At 41.8% G+C, this 16534-nt stretch overlaps 1 protein-coding gene across 2 annotated transcripts in view; it reads left to right on the forward strand.

Annotated features, from left to right (window-relative positions):
• Positions 1 to 15535, forward strand: part of COL1A2 (collagen type I alpha 2 chain) — a 37225-nt gene extending 21690 nt beyond the window's left edge. The window contains exons 31-52 of one of the 2 annotated variants that reach the window (XM_043872245.1): positions 709 to 807; positions 1992 to 2099; positions 2803 to 2856; positions 3741 to 3794; positions 4484 to 4537; positions 4636 to 4689; positions 4786 to 4893; positions 5255 to 5308; positions 6163 to 6216; positions 7211 to 7372; positions 8348 to 8455; positions 9119 to 9226; positions 9578 to 9631; positions 9721 to 9828; positions 9974 to 10027; positions 10634 to 10741; positions 11214 to 11267; positions 11390 to 11497; positions 12047 to 12305; positions 12743 to 12927; positions 13599 to 13841; positions 14552 to 15535. In XM_043872245.1, coding sequence (XP_043728180.1) covers positions 709 to 807; positions 1992 to 2099; positions 2803 to 2856; positions 3741 to 3794; positions 4484 to 4537; positions 4636 to 4689; positions 4786 to 4893; positions 5255 to 5308; positions 6163 to 6216; positions 7211 to 7372; positions 8348 to 8455; positions 9119 to 9226; positions 9578 to 9631; positions 9721 to 9828; positions 9974 to 10027; positions 10634 to 10741; positions 11214 to 11267; positions 11390 to 11497; positions 12047 to 12305; positions 12743 to 12927; positions 13599 to 13841; positions 14552 to 14698 — 2337 coding nt within the window. In that variant the 3' untranslated portion in view covers positions 14699 to 15535. The remainder of the gene's footprint in view (positions 1 to 708; positions 808 to 1991; positions 2100 to 2802; positions 2857 to 3740; positions 3795 to 4483; positions 4538 to 4635; positions 4690 to 4785; positions 4894 to 5254; positions 5309 to 6162; positions 6217 to 7210; positions 7373 to 8347; positions 8456 to 9118; positions 9227 to 9577; positions 9632 to 9720; positions 9829 to 9973; positions 10028 to 10633; positions 10742 to 11213; positions 11268 to 11389; positions 11498 to 12046; positions 12306 to 12742; positions 12928 to 13598; positions 13842 to 14551) is intronic. The other variant, XM_043872246.1, reaches the window with a different exon arrangement.
• Positions 15536 to 16534: the final 999 nt, after the last annotated feature.

Here is a 16534-nt window from a genome sequence, read left to right on the forward strand (position 1 = left end):
AGAGAGTCACAGGCCACTGAGCAGCTTCACTTCTTTAGGACCGTAGAACCAAATCGTAACAAGGGTCTTTGAGACAGTTACAGTGTGGGCTTACATGTTAAATATTCTGAACCATAGAGTGCTAGGTTGTAGTGATACTTACATGCAAACTGGGACATATTTAGGTAGGTAGAAAAATAAATAGACATATATACAAATATACACACTTCATATATATATTCTGTTTTTATATACACACACACACACACACATATATATATATATTATACCTGTTACATCCCTACTGTGTGCAACTGTAAAAAGAGAGCATAGATATGAGGATATACAATCTTATTTACACTTGGTATTGCTTTTCACTGAAAATGATACAATCTTTCCCTTTGAATACTGTGTATAACTGGCATCTCTTTTTACCTATGGATTTATCAATATCACAGAAAAAGACCAAAAAGAGGAAATGAATTCTCAAAGTTGAAGATTATACTCTAGAGGCAACAGATTGTGACGTTGTAGCCGTAGACCACTAGAACTGAATAAGACCCTAGAGATTATCTCATCCATCCCTTTGTTTTACTAGTAGAGAAATTATGGGAAAGTAATTGTAATTTGCTTGTAAATGGGGAGCTGGGATTCAGAAGCTAAACAAGCATGAACTCTGATGTCTCAGAAAATGATGAACATCACAACACTTCTGATTCCTTCCCACAGGGCGAGCGTGGGCCCCCGGGGGAAAGTGGCGCTGCTGGACCTGCTGGGCCTATTGGAAGCCGAGGTCCTTCTGGACCCCCAGGGCCTGATGGGAACAAGGTAAAATGTGATTATCCTATGCTGCTGGTTTGACCCAGCATGCTGCAGAATAAGTAAAATCCTTTACAATAGTAAATGAATTATTTCTCGGATTTTTAAAATTTACTTTCAGTTCTGTAATGATTTCCACCTCAGTAAATAACAGTCTGATTCTAGTAGACCCAAATTATTCCAAAGGAAGCAAAACCCTAGTGTTCTATACACATTAATGAATTAGTATGGGTTTTTACTCTTTTCTCATCACACTATTCATACTTTTGTCTTAATCTAGAAACACCATATATATATATCTGGACACAATTTTTAGAGAATGAACTTTTACTTTCCAAACATCCTAGAGGAAAATTTCAAAAAGTAATTAAATTTTAATAAGAGAATTTATGATGATAAAAACTAACTGGATAGTACTTTCATCTCCAAAACCTAAACCTGAAAACTTGTGTTTCAAAATAGAACCTGTGATTTAGATCTTAAAATAGATGGAATTATACATTTCTGAAAAGCAGATTACTTCAACCACAGTAAAGAGAAGGCAATTTATACTACTTCTGATTCTTACCCTTAAGGGGTAAAGAGTCACTATAAAAAGCTATTTTGGTATATGGAAGGATATTGGAAAAAATAACAATAAGCTAAGAGGGCGAGAGGAAGGAAGAATGGAAATATTGGTTCTCTGAGAAAGTACTTTCAAAGGGTTTTATCTCGGAAGCCAGTCAACAGGTTTTAAGTACATGGAATTGTAAGGTTTTATAGAAAAATGGAAGCTATAGTCCCCACTCTTAAGAAGATTAAAATGTAAACATCTCCCTGGTTGATGAGGTCTCTTTCCACATTTCCTGTCTAGGCTAAGAGACTTAACCTTGAAAAATGTTTGTGGGCACACATTCTTCACTTTCTGCTTCCCATTGTCCTCTTCTCCTGCAGGCCTGCCTTCCTTTAAGAGCAGGTTATAGAAACCTTGGCGGGTACCCATTCCCACCACCCACTTCTCTTCAGTCCCGGGGTCATTAACAGCATCTCCCTCACTTACAGCCTCCCTTTTTCGGCAGGCCTCCTTTGTGTCTCTCTAAGCAGGCGAGAATGCTATCCATTAAATGTATAAATTGGAACCCTTCAAGAGTTCGTCTCTCCACTTTCTTCTTTTCACCACAGAAATAACTGATTTCGCATGTGTTTGGTTCAAGGGCGAACCTGGCGTGGTTGGCGCTCCAGGCACTGCTGGTCCATCTGGTCCTAGTGGACTCCCAGGAGAGAGGGGTGCGGCCGGCATTCCTGGAGGCAAGGGAGAAAAGGTACGGTCTCGGCGTTGGGCCTTCATGCCTACTGTTGATGAACTCTAGCAAACAAGGCTGCACAAGGTTAACCTTTTTTTTTAACCATTCTTGGCAGATGATCTGGTAGCATTTTGATGTCTATCTGTATACATTTCCCTCTGCCACCTAGCACCTACGTGTTTCTAAACTCACTAATCTGGCAAAATTCCTTGCTACCATGGAATTTCACGCAAACAGATGGTGTTGAGTAATACATGAGGCTCATTTTAATGCCACTAACAATAATGCCTCCGCCGGCCCTAATTAATGGGAGGAAGCTATACTGAACAGCTGTCAGCCACGCTGCCGCATTAGTTATGCCATAAGAGGGATCGGCCGCCGAAGCCCATTGTGACGTTGCCTTATAATTCTGTCCACACGAGTTTGTACCTCGCTTGATTATGCTTCAGGAGGGTGCATGGAAATTAGTAAAGAATATTTAACACTAATCTGGAAAGGGACTTGAATTATTTTTTTGCTGTTATTTTTTTCCTTTGATATTTCTATCAAATGAGTATTTCCATTCGATTTTTTAGAAGATGGTAGGAAATCAAAACATTACTAAAGATCTTAAATGAATAAAGATATAATAGGATCTTCTGTAGGGAAAAAAAAACAACTTCAATTTTGATTCAAAAGTTTGGTTGGGAAATAAAAAGTTGCTTTTGCTTTATACTTTTAGGGTGAAACTGGTCTCAGAGGTGACGTTGGTAGCCCTGGCAGAGATGGTGCTCGTGTGAGTAGCACTTATATTGTTTTTTTTTTAAAAAAACATTTCACTCCATTTGAGTTGAAAAGCTTTCCAAAACTGAACTGACAAAAGAGGGATTCAAGGTTAGTAAAAGGGTATTCCACTCTTTCCTGGCTAATCACATCATTTTACATGTTCCAAAAGAAAATTCAAAAGAGGACTTACTCCCTTGAAAATTATGGCCTGAATTTTCTACCTTCCTTAGTTTTAACTGTTCCGAGTACAAACTACCATCCCAAATCTCTAGGTTTAACAGAACATTAAATTATTGTTTCAACTATCATAAGGCTTTAGAAAAAAGCAGTAACTCTTACATTTTAAGAAGCCATATCCTCTTGAATTTATCATTCAAGAGCAGCCCCAAGATTAACTGTTAATGGCTGGAGGTGCCAGTGATAGCCCCATGGAGGTATAATAACCCTACTCGAGATTACCGGCATCATGGCTTTTCCAGGCCGTAAGCCACTTTGGTTCTTCTCGCCTCTCCCTCAGTGCTGGGAGCTCCCTGTGACACATTCATCAGAGTCCTTCCTCTGAATCACACAGTCCTAACACTCCTTAACAAGGCTAGTCGTTTGCTACCCTCCAGGGAATTTTAAAAGAGCAGAGAGTTCAGATCTCTGCAGTTCCTAATCTGGCCATAACCTAGACATTTCCATGACCTTCTCCACTGCGGTACCTCTCCTCCTGGGAGTGGCTCCTAACGTCTTGATAATTAGATCTGAAATGCATCAGAGGCTTTCTTGATGTCTGTCCCGAGTGTCCAGTGAAAGTGTTCCACCACTGAATGAACACAGCAAGGGGAAAGGCTGCGTGCCACTTCTGACGGCATGGGGTATTATTAACAAGGCTTCTCTTTTGGGCTCTAGGGTGCTCCTGGCGCTGTTGGTGCTCCTGGCCCTGCTGGAGCCAATGGGGACCGGGTAAGCATGCATTTTCACCGACTTGCAACTCTCTGACTGATAGCAATATCTAAAATTCCCTGCTGCCCTGGCCCCACAGGGCCCCAGCAATTCATTTTTATGCCTTGGTATAAAGCCCATCTATTTAAAAACATACCTGTTAGTATGGGGCAGCAGGGAACAAATGCTACGTGGTTAAAGTTCTCTTCTTTCTCTATACATGTGCCCAGGATCTGAGCTATACTTTAATCCCTATCTTTTGTTTGAAAGTCTTTTCCCAATGTACTGAGCTTTGCTGAAACCTTCAACTGTGGGGAAAAAAAAAATCAATAAAGTACATGTGTTCCCATTTCACATCGAACGGTCCACTTAAAATAGACATTATTTATTGTATTGTGCAAATTGCAGCAAGTAGATCAGCCTCGTGTCCATCTAAAAATTAAAACGTCCTCCTTCTGGTATTGCGGACACTGATTTATAATATTTCTACAAGAGTATGACCAATACCCCTTCAACCTCCAAAATGAATACAACGTTAGGCAGAGTAAGAGTCCATTTCATTTCTATCTGTGAGACGTGGATTCGTCACCTCTTTGGATGCAACTGTGAACTCTGACAAGAACCCACTGTCTACCTGTTTCCTTTCCCTCCTACCTCTTTAAGCATCTGTGTGAGGTGCACTGATGCGCTCATTTTTGGCCCCCTTGTAGGGTGAAGCTGGTCCCGCTGGCCCTGCTGGCCCTGCTGGTCCTCGCGGTAGCCCTGTAAGTAGAAACCTGGATCACTTTGGACACTCATAACTTTTAGACACCGATGCATCTGAGGTTTGCTAAGCCATTTTGCAATCCCTTCTCCCACCTAGGGTGAACGTGGTGAGGTTGGTCCCGCTGGCCCCAATGGATTTGCTGGTCCTGCTGTGAGTATCACGTGATGAAAGTTAATCCGGAACCACCCCAAGTGAACAAGTAGAGTGAGTTGGAACACCTGAACTGTAACTGTTCGTTTCCAACAGGGCGCTGCTGGTCAAGCTGGTGCTAAAGGAGAGAGAGGAACCAAAGGACCCAAGGGTGAAAATGGTCCTGTCGGTCCCACAGGCCCCGTTGGAGCTGCTGGTCCATCTGTAAGTTGAATCCACAAGTGGTCAACGCAGCCTGTGCAGTTACCCATGAAATCTTGTAACAACATAAATCAATCAAGTGCCTCCTGCACATCAGGGAACATATCAGATAAAAGATGATTTGTAAAATGAGTTAACACTTGTGTACCCACTTTACATATTATAAAAGTATCATAAATATCGTTTTATCTCATTTATTGGATAACCCCCTAATGGTGGTAATACCAAAGTGGGAATTTTATGTAACACAGATAATCTCTAGATTTGCTTCTAATAGACATGGAAATAATCCATTTGAAGAAAAGAGTAACATTTATAAAGATTGTTTTGTGATTTGACCCCATCTTTCTTTGTTTCCATGTAGGGTCCAAATGGCCCACCTGGTCCTGCTGGAAGTCGTGGTGATGGAGGGCCTCCTGTGAGTACTTAGAGTGGATTTGTATTGTTTTTCTTTCTTCAGAAGCTCTTAGGGACAACTGGAGAGTTTGGAAAGTTTTGGTAATTTGGACTATAATAAGGAGAGTCTTGAGGCTCAAGCTAACTCTATTTGGAGAAATTCTGATACTGAAGTTAAGGGTCATGTTCTTGGAATGTTAACTTAAATTCCAGCTGAAACTCAATGCACTGTATATTCTTACCACTTCACTTGAGGTAGTAATCACAAGGTTAAACCCAGGTAGTTTCATTGTGAAATGGGTGAAATATTTCTTTGGTACCTTTTATCCTTCTATTGATACAGCCCTCTTCTGCCTGACCAAGTCCCTTCCCTGGGTATCGACTCCCTAGAGACCCAGAGCTCCCTAGGAATGAACTCCACTGACTCCTCCCTCCTCTCATTGGACAGCAGTTAATACGCTTGTCTTTCATTGTACCTTCCTCTGAACACAAAATGACTCACTCCCTGTCCATTCCCCTAGCACCCAGCCAGGTGGTTAAGAGTTACTAATAGATACCCGTTGATGTATAATAATAGTATAGTGTCTTGCCTTTGTAACCACCATGTAATATGATAGCATTTCAGAAAGAACTATCAGAGCCTCAGTGCAAAACATGTGCATTGCAGTCTGGACCGTGGTGCTCAGGAAGATGTGTGGAGATGGAGGGTCTTTGGGGTCCTGGTTAAAATAATACCCTCTCCAGGGCTGTCACTACCTACTGTTTGGTCCATCCTTGGTCACATGTATTGAGGAGTTTCCAAAGGAGAAATTTCCTTCTTACCCAGATTCCTGGAGTTGGTGCTGACTGTGGAATTTTAATGTGCTTGGCTTTTAGGGGGCTACTGGTTTTCCTGGTGCTGCTGGACGGACTGGTCCCCCTGGACCCTCTGTGAGTAAATCACTTCCCAAACATGTCTTCATTTATTTACTCTAGCCAAAACCCCTAGCCTCTAGTAGGAAACTGTTAAGAAACTCTCTATGGAGAAACATGCTACTAGTATTTTGCTATTACTTTCCTAATCTGAAATCAGTTGTTCTGAATCATTAAGGCAAAATCATCAGAAATTATATTTTCTAATATCAGTTTAAGAGGCTTTTATTCATATTAACACAAGTCCCCTTGCCCCTTTTAGGGGCATGGTCTCTGTTTAAAGTAGAAATCAAGACAGTTTTAGTCACTTATCAGTTATTTCTATATCTAATTACCCTTTATGGCCAACATTCTGCCTCCATTGTTAAAGTATAATTGTTCCTGAATTTAAAGGTGGTTTGGCCTCTAATTTAATTTTGATCCAGACTCTCCTGTCAGGACTCAAGAGAATTTAATTAATTACCAAGGATTAAGTCTTCTGGTTAATGTTTCAGGGGAAAAAAAATAGCAGAGATGTTGATTTCTTGGAATCCTTTCACAGGTTCATAACAGGAAAATCTTCATTCCCTGTAGGCATTTAATTAAACCTAGTTGAGAGCATATGTGATTCCTCAATTATGAACAAAATGCCTGTACTGGCTTTCTTCGAGAAGAAATGAGTGGAGTCCTCCAAAACCCACAGTCCCATTCATTTACAACTAACTGTTAAAACTCGGCATAGCTCTGATTCCAATATGCTGGCAACTATGGTACAGCATTGCTTTTCCTCACAGATATTTGCCATACCCTCTGCCTCAGTTGTTCAGCTTGTTATAGCCTCAGGAGAGGAAGATGAAAATTGCTTCTTTCTACAAGAAAGATTGTTGAAAGGTCTAAACACTTCTCCAAAATGACCAGGATATTATTTTGTGGCTTCAAATTGTTGACATCTTAATATTTAAAACCTCAGCTGCTCTCTCCCTGCTCCATGATGATTAACAGAAGGTAAGTGACCTCATACATTTGCTCACAGGGTATCTCTGGCCCCCCTGGCCCCCCTGGTCCTGCTGGTAAAGAAGGGCTTCGTGGGCCTCGCGGTGACCAAGGTCCAGTTGGTCGAAGTGGAGAGACAGGTGCCTCTGGCCCTCCTGGCTTTGCTGGTGAGAAGGGTCCCTCTGGAGAGCCTGGTACTGCTGTAAGTGATTTCAGACTCTTCTTTCTTAATACCTTGTGTTGAATTAAAACAAGTCCCATATACAATTCTTCACGTGGCATATATTTGTTGATGAGTATTGCTGGTTCTCAAGTAGAGCTCAGTTGAGCCAAGAAATCTATCCAACAGATACTGAGGTGTCAGGGCTTCAGTAGATACTCAGAAGACCCTGGGTAGAGATGATAATAAGTGAGTGAACTCGCTGTCTTATCAATTTAGCCCTTTAAGCTGTTGACGGTACCTTACTGGTACTGGGATTAAAGCAAAATTCGATCGCTGTGGTCATCCTACTGTAAATTAATCAATCTCAGTAAGCTACCAGTTTTTTTAAACATGCAGTGTGCAGTATTATTGCCACCTCTGAAATGTGATTTTACCAGACCTGTTTCAGTTAGAGGCCAAGGTCAAAAATTTTGCTTCCCAGCATAAATTCTATGACTGTATTCCCTCACTCCATGATGGCTTCATTAATCCCAACCACGTGTTTTTAAATGTCATTCCACTGGTCTCAAGGAGAAACCAGGTACAAAGAAATATACATGCCAAAATGGAAACTAATTGTCATCACTAGAGAAAAGACAGCCAAAGATATGTCCTACTAATAGGAGGTCACTAGCCTTTTTTCTGGGTTTCCCAGGTGGCACTAGGGGTAAAGAACCTACCTACCAATATGCAGGAGACTTACAAGACATGGGTTCAATCCCTGGGTTGGGAAGATCCCCTGGAGGAGAGCATGGCAGCCCACTCCAGTATTCTTGCCTGGAGAATCCCATGGATAGAGGAGCCTGGTGGGCTAGAGTCCATGGGGTCACAAAGAGTCAGGACATGACTGAAGCGACTTTGCACGCGTGCAGCCTTTTTCTACACTAAGGATAAACCCATTCTCAGAATCTCAAACCAACCTGTGTTACCCCGTAGGGTCTTGCAGTAACACTCAGTATTTTTACTGTTGCTTAGGGACCTCCTGGCACCCCAGGTCCACAAGGTCTTCTTGGCGCTCCTGGCTTTCTGGGTCTCCCAGGCTCTCGAGGTGAACGTGGTCTACCGGGTGTCGCTGGGTCTGTGGTGAGTGTTTGACACCATTCTTATCCTCATTAACATCATAAAAGATGCTAAAAGCTGCCACTTCAACTGTGACAGATTGATCACTGAATAACTCCACTTAAGATTTTTTATTCATGGCATTTCTTTATACAGATCACGTGTCACTTATTTGAGAAGCTTTAATACTACCTCCCTTAGACACATGTTATAAAGACACAGCTTAACATTATGCAGAACAATTTTTGTTCTTTTTTACATGCTTAACAACAATATAAGCTCTAATTGCATTTACTCCTTTGAGGTATGAAATGCTAGCATCATTTATCCTGGAGCAAGAATGAAACCCTGCAAGTTCTGAATCATTCCATTAAGCCTAGTATGTGACAGTAACTAGGAACCATCTAATCTCTATAAACGCTCTCACCTTGAATTCATTTTATCTGGAGTATCAGATGAAATGAGGCTCACTTTGTATAGAACTTCCCCAGAGTACATACAACGGACCATCTCAGTGCATAGCAGGAGGGTGAGGATGACCCTAATGACTTCTTACCATTAGGTGGCCCCCTCACTTTCCATTTACCTTCTCTCTTAAAACTGGAGTCCCCTGATGAGGACTGCTTTGGGAGAGTGAGACTAGCCTTCCATCCAACAAAAGGCATTTTGTCTCCTCTGCCTCTTTAGGGTGAACCTGGCCCTCTCGGCATTGCAGGCCCACCTGGGGCCCGTGGTCCCCCTGGTAATGTGGGTAATCCTGGCGTCAATGGTGCTCCTGGTGAAGCTGGTCGTGACGTGAGTCCAACGTTTGGTTTGTAAAATCTAACTTAGCAGTATGTCATTGTGCGCAGTGTTGTAGCCTGAGCTGAAGTCTAGTTGTACTAACCACTCTCAGGACTGAAAATACTAGAGATAACTTGGGCTGGAGAATGAGTCTTTAAGTAGCATACTTGAAGGTGGCCGAAAGACTAGTAACACCTCTAAGAAAAAAATCTAGGTTTGCAGGTTTCTTGTTCCTGTTTTTGAACAGGCTGAAAGCAGGTTCTCTAGTGGGCACTGGGAGTAATGAAGGCAGGTAGCCCAGCTGTAAGGAGCCGGTGGGCTACAGTCTCCCTAAGTGCCTTAACCGGTGTGATGTCTTCACAGGGCAACCCTGGAAATGATGGCCCCCCAGGCCGCGATGGTCAACCCGGACACAAGGTCAGTATGCCTCGTCATTGTTCTGGGACCTCAAAGGGGACTGCAGTACACGCCAGACTGATGCTGAGCTTCATGTTTGCCTTCCATAGGGGGAGCGTGGTTACCCCGGTAACGCAGGTCCTGTTGGGACTGCCGGTGCTCCCGGTCCTCAAGGCCCCGTGGGTCCCACCGGGAAACACGGAAACCGTGGTGAGCCTGTAAGTGCACCAACACCAGTCCCTTAATGCTGTCGTCCTTATCGGGCTTCACCCCCAGCCTCCCCACGCTTGGGAACTGTGGGGGCCTAGGGAGGAGGACCTTGGGCTTGGCTGCTAAGTGGGGTTTTTCCTTTCTGATTCGCAGGGCCCTGCCGGTGCTGTTGGTCCTGCTGGTGCCGTTGGCCCAAGAGGTCCCAGTGTATGTACATGGAGGTGGTTTCTGCACAGTGTTTAGGGAGGATCAGTCTAGACTGTCCATTAAGAAAACAAATAATACATAGACTATATATATATATATTTTTTAAGTTAGTCCATGTTGAGAGTTGCTACAGACAGCTTTTAATCTCTTGTATTTCAAATCTCTTCTTATTGGTATTAAATAATCACAAAGATTGGACTTCCTCAGTGGCCCAGAGGGTAAAGAATCCGCCTGCATTGCAGGAGACCTGGGTTCAATCCCTAGGTCGGGGAAGATCCCCTGGAGAAGGGAATGGCAACCCCCTCCAGTATTCGTGCCTGGAGAATTCCATGGACGGAGGAGCCTGGTGGGCTACAGTCCATGGGGTCGCAAAGAGTCGGACACGACTGAGTGACTAACACTTTGACTTTCAATCACAAAGATTAGCCACTTAAGAGAGAGCTCAACTAAAGAAGATTAAGGAAAGAGGTGGGACTATCCCCCACCTGGCTTTTAGACCTTTCCCATATTGAACTATGTTTGTAAATAGACTGAACAATACTTGTGAAGAACTGAGTGTTGGTTTTTAAAGGTAAATGTCCTGTCTGTCCTCCTTTTCCTTCGCAGGGCCCACAAGGTATCCGGGGAGACAAGGGGGAGCCTGGTGATAAGGGGCCCAGAGGTCTTCCCGGCTTAAAGGGACACAATGGGTTGCAAGGTCTCCCGGGTCTTGCTGTAAGTACAGTATGGAGAAACAGCTTATATCTCTACAGATCTTAAAGCCCTTCAGCCAAGAATGAACTTCCTCTGAATTTCACTGCTACTGTTCTAAAATGTCCTACATCGTATTCATTTCCTGTTCTCTGACCAACTCCATAGCTCAGAGATAATGCTATTTCATCCCAACATGGAAAGTTGAGGGTTAGAGGAGATAGAAATGTACATATACTAAGATCTCCCAGGCAACAATGTCCTTCAGCCCCACTTAAATAAATATAATTAGAGGAATGACTAATACTGCACTGTGAAATAGCTTGTAGAAAAAAAAAATAATTGAATAGACATAATGAAAGAAAAGAGGCCCATTTTACATTTTTAATTTTCTCAATCCAGAGTCCATTGAAACTAAAACTTTCTGTTCAGTTTTTTAAAATCTGTTCCTCGACACATGTTCTGAAAGTGTGATTTTCCTGTTCTCTCTTTAAAGGGTCATCATGGCGATCAAGGTGCTCCTGGTGCTGTGGGTCCCGCCGGTCCTAGGGTAGGTAAATCTAAGAGATGTTTCTCTCTGAAAAGAGCCTATGGCAGACAGTGAGCCCCAGCCGGCTCCTCCCTTGCGGGGTGTTCACTGGCGCACACAAACTTGGTGTCCTTCTTCCCTAGGGCCCTGCCGGTCCTTCTGGCCCTGCTGGCAAAGACGGTCGCACTGGACAGCCTGGTGCAGTCGGACCTGCTGGCATTCGTGGCTCTCAGGGTAGCCAAGGTCCTGCTGTAAGTATGCTTTGGGGAGATAATAAAGGGCATCACTGACCTATGGGAATATCTTCCTTAGACCACACCAAGACAGTGAAGGGCTTCCTTGGTGGCTCAGACGGTAAAGAATCCTCCTGCCATGCAGGAGACCTAGGTTCGATCCCTGAGTTGGGAAGATCCCCTGGAGGAGGAAATGACAACCCACTCCAGTATTCTTGCCTGGAGAATTCCCTGGACAGAGGAGCCTGATGAGCTACAGCCCACGTGGTTGCAAAGAGTTGGAAACGACTGAGCGACTAAGCATACAAGACAGTGATAACAACACATTAAAGTAGCCCCCCCATTTCCCTGCTTTCTAACATATATAAAAATTATCTGTACCTCATGAACTCTTTAAGCCCATCCCTGCAAGGATGCCTTGGAGCAAGTTGTTATTACATGAATTTGATTCTGTTTTACTTGTTAGGGCATGCTTTTGTGTGACTCTCCATGGAAAACCTGTTATCGTTGTTGTCTCTCACCGTGACCAAATCCAGAGCCTCTTATTTCTCCCTTCCACCTTTGCAGGGCCCTCCTGGTCCCCCCGGCCCTCCTGGACCTCCTGGCCCAAGCGGTGGTGGTTACGATTTTGGTTTTGATGGAGACTTCTACAGGGCTGACCAGCCTCGCTCACCAACTTCTCTCAGACCCAAGGATTATGAAGTTGATGCTACTCTGAAATCGCTCAACAACCAGATTGAGACCCTTCTTACTCCAGAAGGCTCTAGGAAGAACCCAGCTCGCACATGCCGAGACCTGAGACTCAGCCACCCGGAATGGAGCAGTGGTAGGTTGAGATATCCAGTCAGAATGACCCTTCTCACAAGTTAGGCCTTTCAAAGTCATCTCCCACTGATAGTTAGAATGAAAGGGTATTTGAGTCAAAATGGCATTATGTGAAATCCTACCCAGTTAGTAAAGTATTTTCTTTTTCCAACCAGCACCCATTTTCAAGATTGTCTTGATACGTGTTTCTGCCTTTTTCATGGAAATACATACCCTGATTTCGATTTTCATGGAGAGGAGAAGAAGAACTGTTGAATTTTGAAAATAGTCACCCTCTTCCTGATAATGTGGAGTAGACAATATAACAGTATGATCAAAAATGTTACTTTTGGGAATCAGAATCTCTGACTAGTAATTATTAGAAAGTAATTATTAGAACCTATGCTCCTCTCACTCAATTAGAGGTTTTATGATCTAGGTCTTTTTTTTTTTCTTAAGGTTACTACTGGATTGACCCTAACCAAGGATGTACTATGGATGCTATCAAAGTATACTGTGATTTCTCTACTGGCGAAACCTGCATCCGGGCTCAACCTGAAGAGATCCCAGTCAAGAACTGGTACAGAAATTCCAAGGCCAAGAAGCATGTCTGGGTAGGAGAAACTATCAATGGTGGTACCCAGGTAAGGAATTTTACAAACATTCCTTTCCTACTAAATACTATCTAGCACTATTTGCTTTTTAATTATCCTCATTTTAGCCTTTTACCAAAATGGGCTTTTTAAAAGAATCTGCTCTGTTTTGGGGTTCTGTTACTTCCTGGATTGCATATTACAGATAGATTGATTGGACATGTCCATACAATCCAAAAGTTATTATTCAAATATGACTTAACTGATAGTCACTGGAGAAAGTGACAACGTCACATAGTGTGAAGGAGTACAAGCCATCATCTAGCCCGGTATCCATGAACATATGTTTTCAAGATGTGAGCTTTTCTGAATTTCTAATTAATAGTTTTCATTAACTCTATTGGTGGAATATAAAGGGGTCTCTAAACCTCTACCTTCTTGCTCTCTTATTTTTAAAAAGAAAGATATATGTAGGGGAAGAGAAGCTTTATCTGAAACAGGTCCCTTTTTGAGATGACTTGCCTCAGCATGGTAGTTCCTATGTTCCTTCTAGGTAGCTACTGCTTCAAAGACAAGTGAATTGAGTCTCCTTTAAAAGTACAGGTTCATACTTGAGTCCATTATTCTTCTCTATACCAGACTTTTTTTTTTTTTTTTTAATTTGACTCTTAGTATGTGTGTCCTTCTTCATTTAACTGGAATTCCCATCTTATTCTCTGTAGTTTGAATATAATGTTGAAGGAGTAACCACCAAGGAAATGGCTACCCAACTGGCCTTCATGCGCCTGCTGGCCAACCATGCCTCTCAGAACATCACCTACCATTGCAAGAACAGCATTGCATACATGGATGAGGAAACAGGCAACCTGAAAAAGGCTGTCATTCTGCAAGGATCCAATGATGTCGAACTTGTTGCCGAGGGCAACAGCAGATTCACTTACACTGTTCTTGTAGATGGCTGCTCTGTAAGTAATAGTGGAATATGGGAGTAATATTTATTTGGGAAGTGGGCTAGTAGAGCTTAGACCATTAAATGAACAGAGGAATGAGAGACCTAACTTATTTTTCTCTCATAAATATATTTGTTTAACTTCAGATGGTAAATCCAGAGTATTCTTATCAGAAATTGCCTTCTGAAATTCTCTGAAATACTGAAATATATACTATGTTCCATGTATTATTTTTCTTTTAACATGTTTTTTAAATGATGATGTAAAGCCATAACTTACAATTACTTGAGGTTAAAAGGCCCAGGCTGTAATTTATAATATAGTACATAATGGGCTTCCCAGGTGGCGCTACTGGTAAAGAACCCACTTGCCTTTGCAGGAGACATAAGAGATGTGGGTTTGATCCCTGGGTCGGGAAGATTCCCCTGGAGGAGGGCATGGCAACCCACTCTAATATTCTTACCTAGAGGAGCCTGGAGGGCTACGGTCCACAGGGTTGCAAAGAGTTGGACATGACTGAAGCAACTTAGCATGCATGCATAATAAGATAATTATATATGAATAATATCTGATATATCATATATTTCTATATAAATATGTGTTCTATATAATTATATCCTATATAATTGTATATAATATATCTAATTATATAATATGATACAAAATTATTAGATTCCATAACAGTGCTGCTTTATGTACATTCTTGTCTTCTCTTTTTTAAACAGAAAAAGACAAATGAATGGGAGAAGACAGTCATTGAGTATAAAACAAACAAGCCATCTCGCCTGCCTATCCTTGATATTGCACCTTTGGACATCGGTGGCGCTGACCAAGAAATCAGATTGAACATTGGCCCAGTCTGTTTCAAATAAACGAACTCAACCTAAATTAAAGAAAAAGGAAATCTGAAAAATTTCTCTTGGCCATTTCTTTTTCTTCTTTCCTAACTGAAAGCTGAATCCTTCCATTTCTTCTGCACATCTACTTGCTTAAATTGTGGGCAAAAGAGGAGAAGGATTGATCAGAGCATTGTGCAATACGATTTAATTCATTCCCCCTCCCTCTCCCCCTCTCCAAAAGATTTGGAATTTTTTTTTTCAACACTCTTACACCTGTTGTGGAAAATGTCAACCTTTGTAAGAAAACCAAAATAAAAATTGAAAAATAAAAACCATGAACATTTGCACCACTTGTGGCTTTTGAATATCTTCCACGGAGGGAAGTTTAAAACCCAAACTTCCAAAGGTTTAAACTACCTCAAAACACTTTCCTGTGAGTGTGATCCACACCGTGAGGTGCTGACCAGAGATGAGCTGAGGTATTTCTGTTTTTTTTGTTCAAAATACAAAGGTGCTAATTAACAGTATTTCAGATACTTGAAGAATGTTGATGGTGCTAGGAGAATTTGAGGAGAAATACTCCTCTGCTGAGTATTGAGCTGTATTGTGTATTTTTTTCATCTGACTTAACATCAGTACTTTACATCTTATTCCCACAAAGTAAGTGGACCGTTTGCCCAACATTGTCCTCCTCTTTAAATCCAGCATTTGTTCTTTGCTAGTCTCATTTTCATCCTCTCCCACGGTTCCAAAGAAGTCTTGTTTCTTGGACAAGCAGAAAAATTAAATTGTACCTATTTTGTATATGTGAGATGTTTAAATAAATTGTGAAAAAAATGAAATAAAGCATGTTTGGTTTTCCAAAGAAAATACTGAGTAGAATTCCTTGCTTCAGTGCTCTTTGCAATATAAATATAGATTATAGCAGCTCTACCAGCCATAATACCAAGTGTTTCTCATTAGATAGAAACTCTGCAAAAAGGGCAGTTTGGTGTGGTAGAAAGAGCAGGGAACAAGCACCCTGGAGATCTGAGCTCCAATTCTGGCTCAGCTCCTTCCAGCTAACTGACCTTGGGCATTTCACCTTCCTGAGTTTCACTATTTATCTATAATATGGGGAAGATTCCTTCTCTGAACTAACACTTGCCCTACTCAAAATACATAATACCTAAGCAACATGGCAGAGGTTGACCCACGTTTGTTCTAAGTAGAGGTCCATAGAACCTTTTGGTTTATTACCCATTAAGCACTTTGAAACAGTGGCTGCAAGTTGGTCTATGCACAATTAATACTATTAACTAAAACAGTTTCAAATATTCAGTGAAAAATGCCATACACTTAAATCTGCTGCAACTGAGTACAGTGCCTGTGGAGAGGTAATGTGGGTGCTGTCGATCAGTGCAGACAGTTGCGGATAATAGTACCATGAACACCCACCCGCCAAATCAAGTTCATTCTTCTCCCCTGCACCTTTCAATGACATCTTTAATACACTTAAACATAGTAGTGTGTCAAGGAAAATGTTAAGATTCATTTAGAACTTATTTCCTGTTGCAGAACATAATTGTGATTGTAATATTTGCCTCCTGCTATAAAGTCATCTTGAGATTCAATTAGTTTTAAAAGGAAAAGACTGAACATGATAAAAATCTAAAATTAACTCTGAAAAGTTAGCAAGGTCTCCTAACCAAATGATAATTTCAAATTTTGGTCCTCTACCACCAAAATCAGGACACTAGGATGCTTATTAAAATGCAGATTCCCAATCCTCAGCCACCAAATTAAGACCTAGTAAGGAATGAGTATTCTTTTAAGCACCTTGAAAAATTCTGACAGTGCACCAATTGGGATACCATTGGATAAGGTGAT

This window comes from Cervus elaphus, chromosome 18 (assembly GCF_910594005.1).
Source record: "Cervus elaphus chromosome 18, mCerEla1.1, whole genome shotgun sequence".
Lineage (NCBI taxonomy): Eukaryota > Metazoa > Chordata > Mammalia > Artiodactyla > Cervidae > Cervus > Cervus elaphus.